Source organism: Aethalodelphis obliquidens, unplaced genomic scaffold (assembly GCF_003676395.1).
Source record: "Aethalodelphis obliquidens isolate GAN/ISIS:26980383/991018 unplaced genomic scaffold, ASM367639v1 scaffold5, whole genome shotgun sequence".
Classification (NCBI taxonomy): domain Eukaryota; kingdom Metazoa; phylum Chordata; class Mammalia; order Artiodactyla; family Delphinidae; genus Aethalodelphis; species Aethalodelphis obliquidens.
In genome coordinates this window covers 61,219,616-61,237,085 of record NW_020837949.1, presented here as the reverse complement: position 1 = coordinate 61,237,085, position 17,470 = coordinate 61,219,616, and the positions used below count along the sequence as shown (strand labels likewise).

The 17,470-nt window shown below is 37.2% G+C and overlaps 1 protein-coding gene across 2 annotated transcripts in view; it reads right to left on the bottom strand.

Moving 5' to 3' along the window:
- GLCCI1 (glucocorticoid induced 1) overlaps positions 1–17,470 on the bottom strand; it is a 119,353-nt gene that overhangs the window by 84,655 nt on the left and 17,228 nt on the right. For both annotated transcript variants that reach the window (XM_027102518.1, XM_027102517.1), the window contains exon 2: positions 72–223. In XM_027102518.1, the coding sequence (XP_026958319.1) occupies positions 72–223 (152 nt within the window). The remainder of the gene's footprint in view (positions 1–71; positions 224–17,470) is intronic.

Sequence of the window (17,470 nt, the reverse complement as noted above, 5' to 3'; positions counted from 1 at the left end):
ATTAATTTTCTTTACTGTGATCAAAATAGAACTGCAGGATAATAAAACTGATTTTGATTTGCTTATTTTACCTGAGTAGCTTTATCTTTCATGCATGAAGGGTAATGAACATGAGGATCTCGTGGCCACTGTCCTGTGAGATAAGGTCCTGTTATCGTATCCAAAGAAGAGGTTCGCCTTATTGTACCAGAGGTTCGAACTTGATGAGATTTTGGCCTGTCCACTATAAAAAAGTGAAAAAAGATTAGTCACTAATGAATAAAGTAAAACTTAAAATTATTTAACCTTCATAGTTTGTAAAATATCACTCTGTCAATTTTCCCTACAATATATATTTACCCTAATAGCCCTCCTGCGTGATGTGATGAAATTTATAGACCCTCTCCCAAAGGAAAATACATTCACATATTAAATTTTGCATACACTTCCAGGGCTGTCACACCCTACAAAGCCCATCCATTTTAGAGACCTATTCTAAAACCTGTATATCATCTCCACTGCCATTACTTTAATTAAGACTTCATCATGTCTCAACTGCCAGTTTCCTAAATGCTATCTCTGCATCCACCCTAACTAAATCTTACAGTACCACCTCCCTCCACTGCTTAAAAAAATTTCCATGGTTATTCACTGTCTTTAACTTAAAGCCCATTATTTTTCACAATTCAGCTCCCATATACATCAATACTTGATGTCTTGCTACTCCTCCATAAACCCATGTTAACTACTAAATGCCATACAAACTAACTGCAATTTCCCAAATGTAAAACACTCACTTCTCTGCCTCTATACTTTCTATTATCTCCTGCACCTAAAATGTTCTCCTTCCCTGTTCACTTGACAAAAACTTATCTTGAAGATCAGCTCAGGTGTCACACTGCCTCTGTGAAACCTTTCCCAATGCCCTTCTTTTCTCCATCTCTGTCCTTTTTAAAGATATACGCACTCTCTGCTTGCACGGAGCCCTAAATTTGTCTTTCTTCCCCAACTAGAGCATAAGTTTGGTCTCTACAGATTGAAAAGAAGTTGATGCTCAATACTTATGAATGAATTTATTCACAGCTACACAAAAATAACATGTATAAAGAATCTTACATTTTAATTCAGCTTCTTCATTTATGGATGAAGAATTTGAAGCCCAGAGGGATAAAATTAAATCGTCCAATGAAACAGAACTGCTAACAGGTGATAGAGGTAAAAAGGAACCAAGATCTCCAGATATTCTACACAGTTCAATCAATCTACTATAATAATCTACTTCTCCTCTCCATATAGGTACCATTGGTACCTCTGCTGAGAATTAAAATGATCATACTGAACTCTATAGTTTCTTTACAAAGAAACTATAAAGGATTTTTCATATATGCATCTCAAATAAGTTACTACTAATGTGCATTGAATAATAAAATCCAGTGGATTACAAGCACCAAGGCTCAGTCTTACTCAGAGTTATATCTCACATCAAACAAAATGTCTTGCACGTTACAGAGGGCCAAGAAACATTTGTTACTGAATACTGTCCTTTAACTATCCTTCTGAAACCAAAATACAAAATTGGGTTTTTTAAATCGGAAAACAAAAGAAAATGCAGCATACTGTGAACTATCATATTATTTACATACAGTCGTCTTCATTTCTATGGGGGACTGGTTCTAGGACCCTCACAGATACCAGAATCTGAGGAAGCTCAAGTCCCTTACATTTGGCCATCCACCTCTCCAGGTTCCACATCCTTGGACACAGAGGGCTGGAGGGCCAATTTTATATTACAACTGCAGTTCTGATTTCTTCTTTGACCCAAGAATGTTAGAGAATACCTGAAAATTACAAAATTTCCTCCCTATCTTTTTTTTTTTTTTTGCGGTACGCGGGCCTCTCACTGTTGTGGCCTCTCCCGTTGCGGAGCGCAGGCTCCGGACGCGCAGGCTCAGCGGCCATGGCTTACGGGCCAGCTGCTCCGCGGCATGTGGGATCTTCCCAGACCGGGGCACGAACCCGTGTCCCCTGCATCGGCAGGCGGACTCTCAACCACTGCGCCACCAGGGAAGCCCTCCTCCCTATCTTTATTACTTAGCTCTAATTTTATTTTGCCATAGGCAGAGAGTCAGGACAGTCTATTTCTACTCTTTGGAATCACCTGAAATTTTATTTGTGACCAAAAATCATGGTCAATTTTTATAAATATTTCAGGAGTCATGGAGAACATATATTTTCTGTTTTCAGAATACAGTTATTTTTTCTTGTACATCAGCTGAAATAAAAATATAGAATATAGTAATAATAAAATTATTAGCTTTATCTGTCACAGACTTAGAGAACTACTCTAAAATTTCTAAACTACTCTTGAGATATAACAATTCTCTTTATCTCTTGCAATTTTTATCATTTAAATTTAGTTCTGGGGAATTCCCTGGCAGTCCAGTGGTTAGGACTCTGCACTTCCACTACAGGGGGCATGGGTTCAATCCCTGGTCATCGGGGAACTAAGATCCCGCAAGCTGCGCCGTGTGGCCAAAAACAAGAAACAAACAAAAAAAGTTTATAGAAATTTAGTTCTGTATAATTTGGTTACATATTGATTCATGACATCATCATTATGGCTTATATGCTTCACCATTGTAGTCTGTTCCATTTATTACTTTTAAGCTCTGTCAAATTGAACATTATCACCCCTTTATGCTTTCTTTCTATTATAATGTGTCTGGTTTGCCTATTCTTTTATTTTCAATTTCTTTCAATCATGCTGTCTCGGTGTGACTCTTGTATACTGTATGCAATTAGGCTTTTTGAAAAAACTTTAGAGTATGTCTTCTCCTTATAAAAGGTATGTTCATCCCACTTATATTTGTTATAACAAACTTGATTAAACCTGTCACATAACTTTTTTCTTCCTCTTATAATTCTTCCTTGCTACTTGTTTTCTATGTTTTACTGTTTACTTCTTTTTCTCCTTACCTTTTCCCCTACCATAGGTAATTTAGAAGATATGCAGATTGTTTTTAGTTCTATTACTAGGAATTACTTCTATTAATTCTTTTAAATATTTTTTCTGGCTATAAAAGCAATATGCACAAATTTTAGCAACTTTACGAAACACGGAAAATTAACATGTCTCTCTCATAATCTGATTTATAATAATTTGTTTAAAACTTCTTAAAGTTACTTTACATTCCCTCCACCAAGAAAAAAAAGACAAAAACAGTTTATCCCTTGAAAAAGAACATTTATAGCAATAAAAAAGGCCTAAAGGACAGCCACAACCAGAAAATGAAAAGCCACTATATGCAAAAAACTTGTGCCTGAACTTTAAACTGCTCCAACTATTATGAAAGTTGTATGTAGTCTACTTATAGTTATTAAAACCCCTGTTAACTTGGTGAACAATAGAGATCATTTTTATGTTTTATAATAAGTATATAAAGAATCTATAAACAAATCCCTTGATACATATAATATTCTAGTCTATACTTTTTTATTATATTGTTAATCACTGCACCTTTGTCTATCACTTTCAAAGGATCCTATTTCTCCCCTTAGTGTCCATTCTCTCTGATTAGCTACTGTCAGAACTGTGGTCTTCAAGTTATTTTGACTGAGTACTCCTAATAGTAAATATCTAAGTATGCAGCAATATGTGCAGTTATTTATTTATAAATGAGGTATATATTATATTACTAATGTTATATATAGTGTAAACCTAAGTAGAAATTTACATATGATATAAAAAATAAAAATATGTATGAAAAAAATGGAAGTTACATTTTCTTCCTGTATCTCATAAATGGGTGGCCTTAATTCAGTGTGAAGACCACTGGGATAAGGGACTTTAAATTGGGTGCTCCCAAGTCCCAAGGACCAGTGGCGGCCATCAACTCGGACTCTGAAAACCTAGGCTCCAACATTTGGTGTAGAAACACTCACCTTGTGCTGAGTATCAGAGGGGGGCATTCTCACCAATGAGAGAGCCAAGAAACAGATTTGGTAACCTTTTTCTGGGACAGCGTGGACCGGCACTTCTGGTGTCATTAAATTCATGAGTTTTCTTGTATTGTCCCTTAACCAAAAAGAGCTTTTGTACTTTTAAATGTTGTATAAATGTGTTATATAGGTTTTTGAACTGGAAACTTCCTGAAATTTATATCTCCATGCGGTTACCATAAACATAATGTAATAAAAGGGAAAAATATGAATTGGGTGCTAAATTCAATCTACAGATTGGCCAGTTAGCTCTGTGATTTAACGCTATTGCTTAATTGTGTTAAGAATGTGTAAACAAGCATCACACATTACCAATACCAAAAAAACAAAAACGGTCTGCCTTAAATAGAATAAGGTAGGACAACATGGTATCGATATCCTGTTATAAAATTTGCTCTGTCAGTCATGATGTTTTAAAAAATTATAGTATATGAAATAAATATACTTGAAAGGTTATATTTCAAACATATGCTTTAAAAGATTCTCACCATTGCTCATACAAGGAAAATTTCAAAGATATGTAGTTGTTAGTAATTTCCACGTCAATTATTTCAAGGGTAAAAATTCAAAATAAGTTTAAAAATTGGCAAGGATAGTACTCTTCCAAGATATGATTAGCCATAATAACCCCACTTAACCAAATATCAGTAGGGCCTTATTTACCAACAGATTCATCATAAGCAGTGCGATTCTATTTTAACAAGATGAGTTATTGCTATTATCCAAACTATCATGGCAATGAGTTAGATTTTAACTGCCTCAACATCTAAGCCTTGATTCTCCCCAATTTTTATATATTTAATTTGTGGTATTATCACCTGCCAATTCAGGTTTTACAATTTAGTGCAACAATAAAAATCAGCACTGGTTTTTCATTATAGTAGTCCCCTCTTATCCTCAGTTTCACTTTCCACGGTCAACCATGGTCTGAAAATATTAAATGGAAAATTCCAGAAATAATTCATAAGTTTAAGATTGGGGGGCAGAGTCAAGATGGCAGACTAGGAGGACATGGAATTCACGTCTCTGCACAACTAGGGCACCTACCAGGCACTGGTGAGGGACCACAGACACCTAAGGGGACGGGAGAAACCCCCAGCAACTGGGTAGGACATGGGGCATGGGGAGAGTGAGAGGGGGAGAAGAAGTGGAGGTGGGATGGGACTGGTGCCCCTGAGGGGTAGCTGGGGGAGGGGAAGAGATCCCACCCCCAAAGGGGGAAATTGGGGGACCATTGGGAGGGCAGAGGATCAAAAGGGAGCGTGGCCAGGTCTCCCTTGCCCACTTGGGCCCCTGGGAGCCTGCTGAGATCCCGGTCCTGATCCTCTGCCCACAAAGGCCCCCTCCAGCTGCATGGGTCCTGAGGGAGTGGGAGGGAGGGAAGGGGGAGCAAAAGTAAAGGCCAGACCTACGGGACTGGAACCCCTGAGGGGTGGCTGGGGGAGGGGAGGAGTTCCTACACCCAGCGGGACACACCCATGGTTAGGGGTCCAGCGGGGACTGAGGAGACCCCGGGGGAGATGGGGAGTGGGGTCGTGGAGGAATGGAAGGGAACGCGGCCAGTGCTTTCCCTGTCCACTTAGGCACCAGAGAGCCTGTTGGGCTCCCGGGCCTAATTCTCTGCCCTCAGAGCCTCCCTCCTGCTGTGCAGAGCCCAAACCCCATCCCTACACCCCCACCCAGGGCCCTACCTCTACACTCAGAGAACCCCTCCAATGAGCTGGACCTAAACCGCACCCACACACCCTCACCCACGGCCTTGCCTCCAAACTCCAGAACTCCACACTCCGAAGGCCCTCCTTTGGAGGTGCTGCTTCTCCCCTTCTGTAGGTCCTAAGTAGAGGCCCTGATCGATGCTTGAACATCGCCTGCCCAGGCCCCACCCCCAAGGCCTTTTCTGGCTGCATGGGTCCTGAGCCTAGGCCCTACCCCATGCTCAAACAAGTCGCCCCCCACCAGCCTAGGTCCCGCCCCACCGTAACCCCTGCCCCTGCCTAAGTTCCACCCCTGCCTAAACTCTGCCCCACATAGCCAAGGCTTTTGTTTTTCCTTTTTTCCTCGTTTAGATTGGGGTTCTGTTTTACCTTGTTGATTAATTGTTCTTCATTCATTTATATGTTTATTTTTTCTAATAAATCTTTTATTTTTCTAATTTTATTTTATTCTTTATACTTTGTTATTGTTCTTCTCCTTTTGGCTTGTTCCCCCACCCCCCTTTTTTCTTTTTCTTTTTTCTGTTACAGTTTTATTTTACTTTGTTGAAGTTGTTTCAATTATATTATTTTTCCTAATATATTTTTTATCTTTCTAATTTTATTTTGTTTTTTATTCTTTGTTATTGTATTGCTCCTTTTCTTCTTCTTTTTTTTTTTTTTTTTGGCCACGCCACAGCCTTACGGGATCTGGTTCCCAGGCCACAGGTTGGGCCCGAGCTCCGGTGGTGGCAGCTCTGAGTCCAAACCGGTGGACTAACAGAGAACCTCAGACCCCAGGGAATATTAATCAGAGTGAGGCCTCCCAGAGGTCCTCATCTCAGCACCAAGACCCAGCTTTATCCAACTGCCTGCAAACTCCAGTGCTGGATGCCTCAGGCCAAACAATCAGTAAGACAGGAATACAGCCCCACCCATCAAAAAAAAAAAAAAAATGAAATGACTAAAAAATATGTTACAAATGAAGAAGCAAGGTAAAAACCTACAAGACCAAATAAATGAAGATGAAATAGGCAACCTACCTGAGAAAGAATTCAGAGTAATGATAGTAAAGATGATCCAAAATGTTGGAAACAAAATGGAGAAAATAAAAGAAACATTTAACAAGGATCTAGAAGAACTAAAGAGCAAACAAACAGTGATGAACAATACAATGACTGAAATTAAAAATACTCTAGAAGAAATCAATAGCAGAACAACTAAGGCAGAAGAATGGATAAGTGAGCTGGAAGATAAAATGGTGGCAATAACTGCCAGGGAGCAGAAAAAGAAAAAAGAATGAGGACAGTCTCAGAGACCCCTGGGACAATATTAAATGCACCAATATTCGAATTATAGGGGTCCCAGGAGAAGAAGAGAAAAAGAAAGGGTTTGAGAAAATATTTGAAGAGATTATAGTCGAAAACTTCCCTAACATGGGAAAGGAAATAGCCACCCAAGTCCAGGAAGCGCAGAGAGTCCCATACAGGATAAACCCAAAGAGAAACATGCCGAGACACATATTAATCAAACTATCAAAAATTAAATACAAAGAAAAGATATTAAAAGCAGCAAGGGAAACTGTAATTAAAAATCTTCCAACAAACAAAAATCGAGGACCAGATGGCTTCACAGGTGAATTCTATCAAACATTTAGAGAAGAGTTAACACCTCTCCTCCTCAAACTCTTCCAAAAAACTGTAGAGGAAGGAACACTCCCAAACTCATTCTATGAGGCCACCATCACCCTGATACCAAAACCAGAAAAAGATATCACAAAAAAAAAAAATGATAGACCAATACCACTGATGAACATAGACGCAAAAATCCTCAACAAAATACTAGCAAACACAATCCAACAACACATTAAAAGGATCATACACTATGATAAAGTGGGATTTATCCCAGGGATGCAAGGATTCTTCAATATATGCAAATCAATGTGATACACTGTATTAACAAATTGAAGAATAAAAAGCATATGATCATCTCAATAGATGCGGAAGAATCTTTTGACAAAATTCAACACCCATTTATGATAAAAACTCTCCAGAAAGTGGGCATAAAGGGAACCTACCTTAACATAATAAAGGCCATATATGACAAACCCACAGCAAACATCATTCTCAGTGGTGAAAAACTGAAAGCATTTCCTCTAACATTAGGAACAAAACAAGGATGTCCACTCTCGCCACTCTTACTCAACATAGTTTTGGAAGTCCTAGCCACGGCAATCAGAGAAGAAAAAGAAATAAAAGGAATACAAATTGGAAAAGAAGAAGTAAAACTGTCACTGTTTGCAGATGACATGATACAATACGTAGAAAACCTTAAAGATGCCACCAGGAAACTACTAGAACTAATCAATGAATTTGGTAAGGCTGCAGAATACAAAATCAATGCACAGAAATCTCTTGCATTCCTATACACTAACAATGAAAAATCAGAAAGAGAAATTAAGGAAACAATCCCACTGACCAGTTCAACAAAAAGAATAAAATACCTAGGAATAAACCTACGTAAGGAGGCAAAAGACCTATACTCAGAAAACTATAAAACATTGATGAAAGAAATCAAAGATAACATAAACAGATGGAGAGATATACCATTCTACTGGATTGGAAGAATCAATATTGTGAAAATGACTGTACTGCCCAAAGCAATATACAGGTTCAGTGCAATCCCTATCAAATTACCAGTGGCATTTTTCACAGAACTAGATCAAGAAATTTTACAATTTGTATGGAAATGCAAAAGACCCCGAATAGCCAAAGCAATCTTGAGAAAGAAAAATGAAGCTGGAGGAATCAGGCTTCCTGACTTCAGACTATACTACAAAGCTACAATAATCAAGACAGTACGGTACTGGCACAAAAACAGTAATATAGATCAGTGGAACAAGATAAAAAGCCCAGAGATAAACCCACGCACATATGGTCACCTTATCTTTGACAAAGGAGGCAAGAATATAAAATGGAAAAAAGACAGCCTCTTCAATAAGTGGTGCTGGGAAAACTGAACAGCTACATGTAGATGAAATTAGAACACAACCTAACACCATACACAAAAGTAAACTCAAAATGGATTAAAGACCTAAATGTAAAGCCAGACAGTATAAAACTCTTAGAGGGAAACATAGGCAGAACACTCTGTGATATAAATCATAGGAAGATCCTTTTTGACCCACCTCCTAGAGTAAGGGAAACAAAAACAAAAATAAACAAGTGGGACCTAATGAAACTTCAAAGCTTTTGCACAGCAAAGGAAACCATAAGCAAGACCAAAAGACAACACTCAGAATGGGAGAAAATATTTGCAAATGAAGCAACTGACAAAGAATTAATCTCCAAAACATACAAGCAGCTCATGCAGCTCGGTATCATAAAAACAAACAAGCCAGTCCAGAAATGGGCAGAAGACCTAAACAGACATTTCTCCGAAGAAGACATACAGATGGCCAACAAATGCATAAAAAGATGCTCAACATCACTAATCATTAGAGAAATGCAAATCAAAACCACAGTGAGGTATCACCTCACACCAGTCAGAATGGCCATCAAAAAGCTACAAACAATAAATGCTGGAGAGGGTGTGGAGAAAAGGGAACCCTCCTGCACTGTTGGTGGGAATGTAAATTGATACAGCCACTATGGAGAACAGTATGGAGGTTCCTTAAAAAACTAAAAATAGAACTACCATATGACCCAGCAATCCCACTACTGGGCATATGCCCTGAGAAAACCATAATTCAAAGAGTCATGTACCACAGTGTTCACTGCAGCACTATTTACAATAGCCAGGACATGGAAGCAACCTAAATGTCCATCAACAGATGATTGGATAAAGAAGATATGGCACATATATATAACAGAATATTACTCAGCCATAAAAAGGAACAAAATTGAGTTATTTGTAGTGAGGTGGACGGACCTAGAATCTGTCATACAGAGTGAAGTCAGTCAGAAAGAGAAAAGTAAATACCACATGCTAACGTATATGTATGGAATTTATAAAAGCGGTACTGATGAACCTAGTGGCAGGGCAGGAATAAAGACGCAGACATAGAGAACAGACTTGAGGGCATGCGGGGGAAGGGGAAGCTGGGATGAAGTGAGAGAGTAGCACTGACGTATATACACTATCAAATGTAAAATGGATAGCTAGTGGGAAGCTGCTACATAGCATAGGGAGATCAGCTCAGTGCTTTGTGACCACCTAGAGGGATGGGATAGGGAGGGTGGCTCATGAGGGAGGGGATATGGGGATATATGTATACATATAGCTGATTCAGTTTGTGGTACAGCATAAACTAATACAACATTGTAAAGCATTTATACTGCAATAAAGATGTTAAAAAATAATAAGTTTAGGGCTTCCCTGGTGGCGCAGTGGTTGAGAGTCTGCCTGCCGATGCAGGGGACACGGGTTCGTGCCCTGGTCTGGGAAGATCCCACATGCCGCGCAGCGGCTGGGCCCATGAGCCATGGCCGCTGAGCCTGCGCGTCCGGCGCCTGCGCTCCGCAACGGGAGAGGCCAGTGAGAGGCCGGCGTACCGCCAATAATAATAATAATAATAATAATAATAATAATAATAATAATAATGTTTAAAATTGTGCACCATTCTGAGTAGTGTGATGAGAACCATCCTGCTCCATCCAGCCCGGGACGTGAATCATCCCTTTGTCCAGCATATCGCACCTGTTAAGTCACCTAACTAGCTGTCTCAGTTATTAAATTGACTGTCTTGGTACCATAGAGTTTGTGTGTAAATAACAACTATTTTACTTAATAATGGCCCAAAGCACCAGACTAGTGATGCTGGCAATCTGGATATGCCAAAGCGAAGCTGTAAAGCGTTCCCTTGAAGTGAAAATGTCAAAGTTCTCAACTTAATAAAGGAAGAAAAAAATTAAATGCTCTGGTTGCTAAGATCTATGGTAAGAACAAATCTTTTATCTGTGAAATTGTGAAGAAGGAAAAAGAAATTTGGCTTGCTTTGCTGTTGCACCTCAAAACTGCAAAAGTTAGGGCCACAGTGTGTGATAGGTACTTAGTTAAAATGGAAAAGGCATTATATTTGTATAAGATACTTTCAAAGAGACCATGTTCACATAACTTTTATTACAGCATATACTTATAACTTTTATTATTAATTGTTGTTAATCTCTTAATGTGCCTAATTTATAAAATAAACTTTATCATAAGTATGTATGTATAAGAAAAACATAGGATATACAGGGTATAATACTATATGCAGGTTTAGGCATTCAACTGGAGGTCTTGAAAGATATCCCCTGTGGATAAGGGCGGTCTACACTATATATTCAACACAATAAATTGTTTCTTATTTCATGATTATAGTTGTGATTAGAATATATATTTAGTTTTTAACTGGTCACAGTATTTCTCTACTAATTATTACAAAATTACCTCAGTTCAAGTAGATAAAATAAGAGGATACCTTATCAATTAGAAACATACATTAGTATCCTCAAACAGTCTTTGAATTTACAAGAGCTTAAAAAACAATAAAATTTAATAAAAAATATTAGCAATAAAATTGCTAAAATCAATATTCTAAAGTATGAAAGAAAATCAATTAAATAAATACTTACCATCATTACTTAAGCTAAACAGGCATCAGGAAAATAGTAATTTCATATGTAGTGAAACCAGGTAATCACTACCACTAAATAAAACCACTGCGCCACCAGGGAAGCCCTCAACATATTTTTTAAACCAGACCAAATTGATTCAGATGCATCATCAGCCTTGGGAACCACTGAGGTCCTAAAGCAATGTTTCTCAACGTGTTAGACATTTGTTAAATATGCTCAATACTGGGCCTAATTTCTCATCAACAATGTGAGACTCTCTGCTAGTGGGACCAAACAATGTGAATTTTAAATATGTATCTCAAGTGAATTTAATGGTACTAAAATCTTAAGAACCTATGTCTAAACGATTAGGACTAGATCCTTTAGAGTTGCAGGTGCTCAAAAATAAAATCATTTTGTTGATTATAATCTACTCCATTTAGAGGCACTGAAAGTTTGAATATAAATCCAAGAAAATATCCTGCTGCAAAAAAGTCAAACAATTCTTCGAAATCTGCACTTAGCAGCTAACCTTCTAGAATCTAGTAAATTTAAACTTCTAGTCATCTCCTTCAAAAAGGTCACTTTCTAAACTGAGTGCCAGCCATGACAATAAGAACCTTCAAACCTAAATACAAAGCACTCTAGACAGAATGCTTAGGAATGCTTTCTTAGAAAGATGAGATAACAGACAAAAAGTTCAATACAGCTTCTTTGGAAAGATTCCCTCCCACCCAAACAGGGCATTTTGCACACAAAAGTTAACTACAATAAAATTTGCTTCCTAAAAAAATACAAGAAATTCTGAAAAACTACATTAAGTAGGTTCCTTTTTATAAAATCAAAGTGTCAAAGAAAAATAAAATATATAAGCAAAGTAAAATTTAGATTTTAATAATTAATTTGATTAAAGAATTTAAGCCTGAGTCTCCAAATATTACAGTATTTTATAGCCTGTTTATTTAAAACCTTTATCTTTTAAGAGAAAATAAGTGTTTCATGATGTCTGAATTTGCTCCTTCATATTATAATTTCAATCCTTATCACTGAAATCAAAATAACAAATTCATGGAGCAGAGACTGAATATAAGACATTAAGTTGCTTTTCTTCAACTTCAAAAAACCCTGAAATGATATAGTTCCTAATTTAGTGATCAAAAATAGCCAAAAGTAAATACGGGTAGAGAATATCTTGCTATTGGTTCACTGAGGTTAAGCATGAACTTAACTAAAGGTCTGTTTTGTTTTGTTTTTTATAAATCTATTTTTTATTTTTATTTTGGCTGCGTTGGGTCTTTGTTGCTGTGTGCGGGCTTTCTCTGGTTGCGGTGAGCAGGGGCTACTCTTCATTGCAGTGCACAGGCTTCTCACTGCAGTGTCTTCTCTTGTTGAGGAGCACAGGCTCCAGGCACGCAGGCTTCAGTAGTTGTGGTACGTGGGCTCAGTAGTTGTGGCTCGCGGGCTCTAGAGTGCAGGCTCAGTAGTTGTGGTGCACGGGCTTAGTTGCTCCGCAGCATGTGGGATCTTCCCAGGCCAGGGCTCGAACCCGTGTCCCCTGCATTGGCAGGTGGACTCTCAACCACTGTGCCACCAGGGAAGCTCCTAAAGGTCTGTTTTCTTAATAGAAATTTGCTTCAGTATTTCTGTATTGAGAGCTACTTCCTTGAAAGTTATAGTTTTAAATTTATTATCACTGTTGAAGAGTCTCTCCTTGACCAAACTTTAGCCAGGCTCCTCTGAACTCTTTCCAATTAGGCCCTAAATTTTGGGCTTCTGTGTTCATCTCTGTATTGTCCAATTTTAGCAAGAATCCTACTATGTCAGTTTAACCAGAATCCCCCACCCTCAATATTGATCACGCTGGATATCTGATTAGGTTTCTTATCTCCACCATCTCCCATGTAATATCTGACCACCTGGTCTGCCTTCATTAACAATCCTGTTTAGGTCTGTTTAGCCAGAATCCCCCTTATTTTGATGTTTCTTTCCTCTCAGTAATTTTTTATCTACTTACCCCACCCTTCTACTTGGCTATACATCCCCAGTTTTCCTAGTTGTATTCCAAGTTTGAGCCCAATCTTTCTCCCCCACTACAAAATCACATTGCAGTGGTCCCTACAACTATCGTGATAGTCTCCCTGAATAAAGTCTGCTTTACTAATCTTTATTAAGTGTCATGAACAATTTTTTCTTAAACGTCACTACCAACATTATGAGTAATTTTCTCCTTGCCTCACGGTTACAGAGAGAAATTTTCAAAATAAATCCTTCCCCCCACCACCAAGAAAAAAACAAATTTAAAGAACTGTGTAAGAATAAAAAAAGTAGAAAGGAGGAGACTGGTGTACCTCTCTAGCCAATCTAATGCACATTAATACTGATCATCTAATCGAATTATTGTTAGATTCAGTTTTCCAAAATCAGCACAGTCTAGGCACCTCACCAACGGCCTTTACAGGCCTTCCTTGCTTAAAATATAAGAAGATAAAAAGTTAGCCAAATACATGGGCCACATAAAATAAAATCATCAAAATCAAATGAACTTCAGATGAGACAGGAAGGACACCAGATCTGAATATGCTATCTGAAATAAAACTAAAGGGCAAAAACCAAAGCCCTCTCAGTGTGAGTAGATTCTGAAACACTAATCAAGACCTGGAATCCTGCCATAGAAGCAATCTAGAAAACATGCCGAAATGACCATATGGCTGCCCTGCAGAAATCTGGAAAGGAACCAGTCAAGAAGCTGACAAGAGAAACAAACATGCTTCTCACCAAATGAGGCCTGACACAGCCTGTAACCTGAGGTCTGTCAAGAAAAACAAACAAAAAAATGTAGTCAAGCAGCCATTTAGGAATGATTCTTCTCTAGGTTATAGCTCACTCAAATTTGTGTCAAATGATACATAAATTGAGATACGACATTTGGAGGAAGGCCTTCAGCCTGTTTTCAAAGAAAACCCAAGAGAGTATCTTCTTGTATCAAGATTGTAAAAGAAAACTTCACCAAGATGGCCATGAAGGCTGGTGACAAGCACTGGAAGAATACACAACAAATTAAGATGGAGTTCTGACATCTGGAATATATCTATAAAGAAATTACATATATGGCAGCTGAGACGCTAAAGATTTTTAAGTTCAATTTTTTCTGGTGGAAAATGGTATTTCTTTAAGGAACCCTGGCAAAGTCATAATTAGTAGAAGAACATTCTATAAACTTTATGAACTTCCAATGAATTCGATTAATAGAGCTTCCAAACATCTAAAATCTTATATAACTAATGGTCTCAAATGTTAAAGAAATAATCACAAAGTATTAGCAACTATAAAACAATGAAAATAAGATGACCAAAAATGGATATTAATATAGTAAGTGAAAGGAAAGCAAATATTCCTTAACCAGAAGACAAAATGTTTAACAAAATTTTGTTTCAAAGTACTTAACTTCCAGTTAAAGCAATGGTAGAACTTAGAAAAATTTTAACCAAATGAGACAGATCCACTATTATATCCCAATTAAAAAAAAAAAAACTAACAAAAAAGACTATAATAAAGGCTATAGAATGGGCTATATCTTTACCACAGTATGACAACCAATATTACTGATCAAACTCCTTGATTTTTAAAGTAGGGAAAACTGTGATCTAACAGTTCAAAACAAGCTAAAAATCTTCTTTAAATGACAGAAGCAATGAAAAACCTCAGAATTAGAAAAACTAAAAATGATGTGTTTGAGAGCAAGGAAGATATGAAAAGAGAGGTGATCAAACTCAGGAAAGATTTAGAAATAAAAGAAAAACTTATTTCAGGAATGAAGACTAAGTTAACAAGAAGCACAGTGGGTTAATGCCTTTCCAAAAGTAGAAAATGGAACATAAGACAAATTTTAGAATTAAAAGAAGAGATAAAAAGATTTTAAGAGACAATAATTAATATGTAACTTAAGCAAGACTGTCCAACATATGTTTAGTAGGAGTCCCTGAAGAAGACCAAAGCAACAAAGCAAAAAATGATAAAAAACTATAATAAAACTCTCCAGGAATAAAAGATAACTTCAAACTACATATTGAAAGACTATACCTGTATCTGAGAAAATGATACAGCTGATACAGCCCAAATCAAACACATTTTAATGAAGCTAAAGTGACCTTCAAGTATAAAAACCCATAGATTAAAACTTCTTATAGTCTTGTATATTCTTGCTACATAATACATGAGAACTCAAGGAATATTGTTCCCATAGTCTGTCCTGAAGAATCTACCAGAGAATAGCTTCAAACAACCAACAGCTTGGAAAGGAATTAACATAAGGGCTCCTGAAATGTGTGAGCCATTCAGGTAGTAACTTTCAAAGGAGAAGAGAGTAGCAGAATGCTCAATATCTCTAAGGTAAGTCTTCCATCATTACATGAAAGAAATGACCAGAGAAGGATTGTAAATTCATATAGTTATTCTCTCAGCACATCTGTAAGACTAAGAATTTCCAGAATATCTGATAACCAAATGTAGTTATTAAATTTCTTATAGAACCAGATATATATACATATATTTTTAAACATTTTAATATTCCTCCAATATTTTATTGTGTTGACTCTGAGAAAAATTAATGTTAGTCTTAGAGACGTAACCTAGTAGAGAAATTAGCTCCTGCCCAACCTAGTGAAGAAACTAATTGAAATGGAGCATCCATAGTCACTCCATTAATAGAATGTTTGCCCATCCCCTTCCTCTAGAGCTGGCAATTAGAGAGTAAGGTTTGAAAGTCAATCCTACAGAAGCCTGCAGCAAGAACCAGGAATGGATCAAGGAACGGGAATTCCTCTTATGGGGAAAGGTGGAGTTTACCATGGGATAAGATAGAATAATGGGCTGAGGGGCTTGAAGAGAGAGTCATTTGGAAAAAAACAAGATGGAAAGAAGCCTTGAAGAGGACCTTCACCTTGCAAGGAGCTAAATCTATAAGGATCTGCTTTTTGAAGGAACAAAAGTAAGCAGCCTCTGTCCACATCATCCCAGTATCTATGGAACAGGTCAATAAAGAACAAAAAGTCCTAAAATAATTTTCAAGACCAAGAAAGAACTGATTGACTATTAATGTTATGGAATCAGGGTCTTACCACTATTACAAAAGGACAAAACCAAATTTTACCATGTAATACAAGATCTTTATGATGAAGTCTGTATGATGACTATAGTTCCTCTGATCCTGAAAAAGAATCTGAAAATTATCAGCTTTCTCATCTCTTATTTGAATAAAGAATACTGACTTAATATGGCAGAGAAAGCACAACAGTCTCCTAGACAAGTAAATATCTCTTCTTAAATCTATACTGAAAATTTGTAGAATTCTAAATCCAAATACATTTTAACAACATACAATTTATAATGAAAATAAGATGCAAGCATTTAAGTCTAAGTTATAAACATTTTGTTTAGGTAATAAAACCTACAGATTAGCTCATAATAGCATAATAATAAGGTAAACAGTTAACTCCATGGTTAAGTAGAAAAGATTAAGGAGAAAGGCTTAGGAAAAGAGTAACTGCTTAACCTCAATAAGATATGACTGCTAGTCAAGCTAATTTACTGATGGTAGGCAAATGATAAACAGTACTCTGAACTGAAAATACATCTGGATACCACAGATTTGCTTCATGCAAAAGAATCTAGTTAATTAAACCTAGCTGACTAGCTGCATTTTCCCCCACATCGTGTCCCCAAATCCAGCAATGGTGAATATGTTGTTGACTGGGAAATATATAACTACGCTTCTGTAGAATAAACCCAAAATCAATAGGCTCAACAGAATGAAGGCTTCAGAAATAAGAAAACACAGATGTTTATTCTAGCATTTACTTTCATAAATATTGACATCAAAGAATCAAATATGTAGCTGTGAAGCAGTAATTTATCTAAAATTGGATGCTTCATTAAAGCTGGATATGGCCCAAAGCTGCAGGAAACATCCTGAAGGAAAAGGTCTTATACAAATGATACCTTTGTAGAGGCCATGGAGTAAAACAGAACATGGTAAAAACCAGTTCCGTGTTCGCATACACAGGACACCTTCCACCTCAACAATTCTACAAACATTGTGCATAAAAGGTTGCCAGGAAACACTGCCAAGGACTGGGAGCAACTTCAGAAAAAATAAAATAAAACTACTAGTGGCATGACTGAGTGTAGGGGAAAAGTGTCATAAAA